Source organism: Camelina sativa, chromosome 16 (assembly GCF_000633955.1).
Source record: "Camelina sativa cultivar DH55 chromosome 16, Cs, whole genome shotgun sequence".
Lineage (NCBI taxonomy): Eukaryota > Viridiplantae > Streptophyta > Magnoliopsida > Brassicales > Brassicaceae > Camelina > Camelina sativa.
The window spans coordinates 14,458,485-14,462,879 of NC_025700.1; the positions used below are offsets into that span (position 1 = coordinate 14,458,485).

The 4,395-nt window shown below is 41.2% G+C and overlaps 2 protein-coding genes across 3 annotated transcripts in view; one reads left to right on the plus strand and one right to left on the minus strand.

Moving 5' to 3' along the window:
* Nucleotides 1-2,884, plus strand: part of LOC104750553 (U-box domain-containing protein 7-like) — a 3,995-nt gene extending 1,111 nt beyond the window's left edge. For both annotated transcript variants that reach the window (XM_010472362.2, XM_010472363.2), the window contains exons 3-6: nucleotides 44-229; nucleotides 331-438; nucleotides 586-1,748; nucleotides 1,842-2,884. In XM_010472362.2, the coding sequence (XP_010470664.1) occupies nucleotides 44-229; nucleotides 331-438; nucleotides 586-1,748; nucleotides 1,842-2,685 (2,301 nt within the window). In that variant the 3' untranslated portion in view covers nucleotides 2,686-2,884. The remainder of the gene's footprint in view (nucleotides 1-43; nucleotides 230-330; nucleotides 439-585; nucleotides 1,749-1,841) is intronic.
* Nucleotides 2,731-4,002, minus strand: LOC104750552. The gene is made up of 2 exons (XM_010472360.1): nucleotides 3,963-4,002; nucleotides 2,731-3,864 (listed from the first exon to the last, which is right to left on the minus strand). The coding sequence occupies exons 1-2, from the start codon at nucleotides 3,963-3,965 to the stop codon at nucleotides 3,091-3,093; spliced, it is 777 nt and encodes a 258-aa protein (XP_010470662.1). The 5' UTR covers nucleotides 3,966-4,002; the 3' UTR covers nucleotides 2,731-3,090.

The following is a 4,395-nucleotide window of genomic DNA, read 5'->3' on the forward strand; positions in this document are numbered from 1 at the left end:
TATGATTGTGATAAAGCTTTATGTTTATTATGGAAACGAACAGTTACATGGAGATATGTGTAAAGAACTATCTGGAGTTCTATGCAAAGTACTATCAATCTTTCCGTCGTTGGAAGGAGCAAGACCTCGGAGTAAATCAGGGATTCAAGCCTTATGCTCTTTGCATATTGCACTTGAGAAGGCTAAGAATATTCTTCAGCACTGTTCTGAGTGTAGTAAACTTTACTTGGTCTGTCTTCTCATACCTTTCTCTCTTTGGACGAGTTTTACGCTTTCTCTTTTTGTGTGTTGTCCCGTCTTTAATTTTCCCGTTTTCTTCAATGGTAACAGGCCATAACAGGGGATGCTGTTCTTTTAAAATTTGAGAAAGCAAAGATTGCTCTCATTGATGGTCTTAAACGTGTTGAAGACATTGTTCCTAGCTCTATTGGGTCACAGGTAATCTTTATTACTCAGTTCTCTGCACATTGTCTCACTTGTGATGATTAAAACTAGTTCACTTGTTGCTTCATAAGTATGTTTTTTTTTTTTGGTTGAGAAGTCTGATGTTTAATATAGGCTTTAATATATATATGATCTCTTCAGATTTTGGAAATTGTTGGTGAGCTAGAGAACACCAGGTTCATGCTTGATCCATCAGAGAAGGAAGTTGGTGATCAGATTATTGCATTGCTCCAACAAGGGAAAAAATTTGACAACTGTAATGACAACACCGAGCTTGAAACTTTCCACCGCGCAGCTACTAGACTCAGTATCACTTCTTCTAGAGTGGCTCTAGCGGAAAGAAGAGCTCTAAAGAAACTCGTTGACAGGGCACGCGCAGAAGAAGACAAGCGTAAGGAATCAATTGTGGCTTATCTTTTGCATCTTATTAGAAAATGCTCCAAGCTATTCAGAAGTGAGATTTCGGATGAGAATGACTCTCAGAATTCAAATCCATGTTCTCCTACCGAGGATCATGGGAGTGTTCATGGGTTTGGCCGCCAGCTATCTAAGTTTGTTTCTATGAACGACAAGCCCATGAACGGCGTAAAATCAGGACAGATGCCCGTTCCACCTGAAGAACTGAGATGTCCCATATCTTTGCAACTTATGTGTGATCCTGTCATTATTGCTTCAGGGCAGACATATGAACGGGTCTGTATTGAGAAGTGGTTCAGTGATGGGCATAATACTTGTCCAAAGACTCAACAGCAGCTCCCACATCTCTCCTTGACTCCCAATAACTGTGTTAAAGGTCTTATTGCGAGCTGGTGTGAACAGAATGGAACTCAGATCCCTAGTGGACCGCCGGAATCTCAAGAGCTTGACTATTGGAGACTAGCTCTCTCTGACTCTGAGTCCACCAAGTCAAAGTCAGTCAATAGTATAAGCTCGTGTAAGTTGACGGGCATAAAAATTGTTCCTTTGGAGGAGAATGGTACTACTGTAGTCGAACGACAAAACACAGAAGAAGAAAGTTTTGTGTCTGATGATGATGATGAGGATTCTGATGTAAATGTACTTGAGAGGTATCAAGATTTATTGGCTGTCTTAAACGAGGAGAAGGACTTGGATAAAAAAGGCAAGGTTGTAGAAAAGATCAGGCTATTGCTTAAGGATGATGAAGAGGCTAGGATCTTCATGGGAGCCAACGGGTTTGTTGAAGCGTTGTTGCGGTTTCTAGAATCAGCTGTGGATGAAAATAATGTGGCAGCACAGGATAGAGGAGCTATGGCTCTATTCAATTTAGCCGTCAACAATAACAGGTTAGTACCTCCTGGTCTGTTAATGTTGGTAATACAATAACAGATTGTGACTTTCTCATTACTTTTTGTGTTCTTCTTTTGTATGGCCTGCAGGAACAAAGAGTTGATGTTAACTTCTGGGGTGATTCCACTGCTGGAGAAGATGATCTCTTCTTCTGAATCCCAAGGTTCAGCAACCGCGCTTTATCTTAATCTTTCCTGTCTCGATGAAGCAAAGTCCGTGATAGGTGCAAGCCCAGCTGTACCATTCCTTGTGCAACTACTTCAGGGAACAACCGACAACCAATGCAAACTCGATGCTCTTCATGCCCTCTACAACCTTTCCACATATTCCCCTAATATCTCTGCTCTCCTTTCATCTAACATCATCAAGAGCCTCCAAGGCCTTCTCGCATCAACAGGTGAAAATTTGTGGATAGAGAAGTCACTTGCCGTACTGCTAAATCTAGCTTCGAGCCAAGAGGGCAAAGATGAAGCTGTATCATCACAGGGCATGATCAGCAGTCTAGCAACAGTGCTAGAGATGGGTGACACGGCAGAACAGGAGCAAGCTGTTTCATGCCTTTTGATTCTATGCAACGGAAGGGAGTCTTGTATTCAAATGGTACTACAAGAAGGTGTGATACCATCATTAGTGTCAATCTCAGTGAACGGGAGTGCGCGAGGCAGAGAGAAGTCTCAGAAGCTTTTAATGTTGTTTAGGGAACAAAGGCAGCAACGGGACCAGCCATCTCCTAACAGAGATGAGTCACCACAAAAGGAACCTCCCCGGAAATCTCTCTCAGCACCGATGTCTCTCCATGGATCAACAACTCCTGCCTCACCTTCAGTTGAAGGTTTTGAACCGAGAGTCTTGTCGAAATCCATGTCGAGAAGAAAGTCGTTGGCTAGACCATTCAGCTTCTTCTGGAAGAAAAGTTACTCGATACGCCAGTGAGAAAGAAGAAAAAAATATCACATAATTCAAACAACCTTTGTATGTAAAAGCTTTGTTTTTTTTTTTTTTTTCTTACAAGTTACAGAAGTTATATCATAGATAAGAAGATATGTACAGGTCCCATTGTGATTATACTCGATTTTTGCTGTTACTATGTATATCAAGTAAATATAAATAAAACAAAACCCCAATTTTAACATCATTACACAACCCTCTTATTACCCTTCCAGCGTCTTATGTTTCAATTATTTATCCAAAGACAATAGGTTCAGTAGAGAGTTAACAAAATGGATCTTCAACTTAGGTTACTTAGAATATGATATTTACAAAAGTAATGAATACAAAAGTTGTGATAGAGAATGAACATATAGTACTCTAATGGCTTGTGCTAATGCGTCATTAGTGTCAGGTGGAGTAGGAATCAGAACGAGAGAAGGTGAGCGAATCAGCGCTTCTACTACTTCTTTTGATGGGATTCTGAATCCAACCAGTCTCAAACAGTTCCAAAATGGGATCACCGCGGCTGCTGTTGCTACGACCAGTGCTTCCACCGCCATCTTCACCGCTGCTTCCTCTCTGCAATGCCTCCTTGTAGGTCGCTTTCTTCCCCTCAGTACACAGTTTCTCCTTCTCTGCTTCATCTTCTTCTTCTTGTGAGACTGATCCTGATCTGCTAAAACTCCTATCGACCGTGATCTCTTTCTCCATGGTCCCTTTGTTCTTATCTCTCCAACGTCCCAACACATTCACCAACAAACCAAGCCAAGAAATGACATGAACCAGCACCAAATCTAGCCACACAACTCTGTTCATCGAACCAGGAAGTATCTTCAAGAATCTGTCGAATCTCTCAGGGAGAGTCTCAACAACGATGAGCAGATCGAACATCGTAGCGAACACGAAGGTGGAAGAAGGGAAGTAAGTCTCGACCGCGTCTTGAAACGCGAGAATGTGATCGTCGAATACAGAGAGAACCGCGAGGATATGGCGATGAAACGGACTTGTCAAGGAAACAAAAAAGATAACGAACTCGAACAGTTTCTGCAAAAACCAAGACGCTAGATTCTTCTTCTTCTTTGAAGTTTGGTTTCTTGTGTAAACAACACGAGCCATGGATATTAACACACCACCGCAAGTCTCAAGAGGACGACGTCGCGGCCTTCTTCTCGCTGATTGCTCCTGTCATGTCAAAAAACACAATATACGTACCAAAAAGATTTAACCAAAAACATGGCTATGTTTTCAAGATTGGGAGGAACAGAGCAAAATTTGCATACCATTTTATGAGGAATGATTCTTTTTTCTCGCCCGTAAAATTTTGATTGAGGAACTTTGAGAAAATTTAGTTAGTTTTGAGGGTTTTTATACGTAGTCAGAGGAAAGTGATCGGTTAATCTTGATTTCAGCTACGCAATTTTTTTTTGAACGAGCGGTTACGCTTTCTTTTGTTTTTTTTTTCCTTTCTTTGGGATTTTTTTTTTTTTTTTAATAATAATAAAAAGGGATCGGAATCTATGACATATGCATGATGTAAGCAAATTAGATTAAAAAAATGAAGATTGAATAATTTTGTGCGAGTCACTGATTCGTCAACTCCTCCTCTCTACTCAGTTACGGCGCTCGCGGTAACGGAATCGTCGATCTGTTTCCCGACGACGACGTCTTTGTTCGTGGTCTCTCTCTCTCTCTCTGCTTTTCGCATTTTCTGGG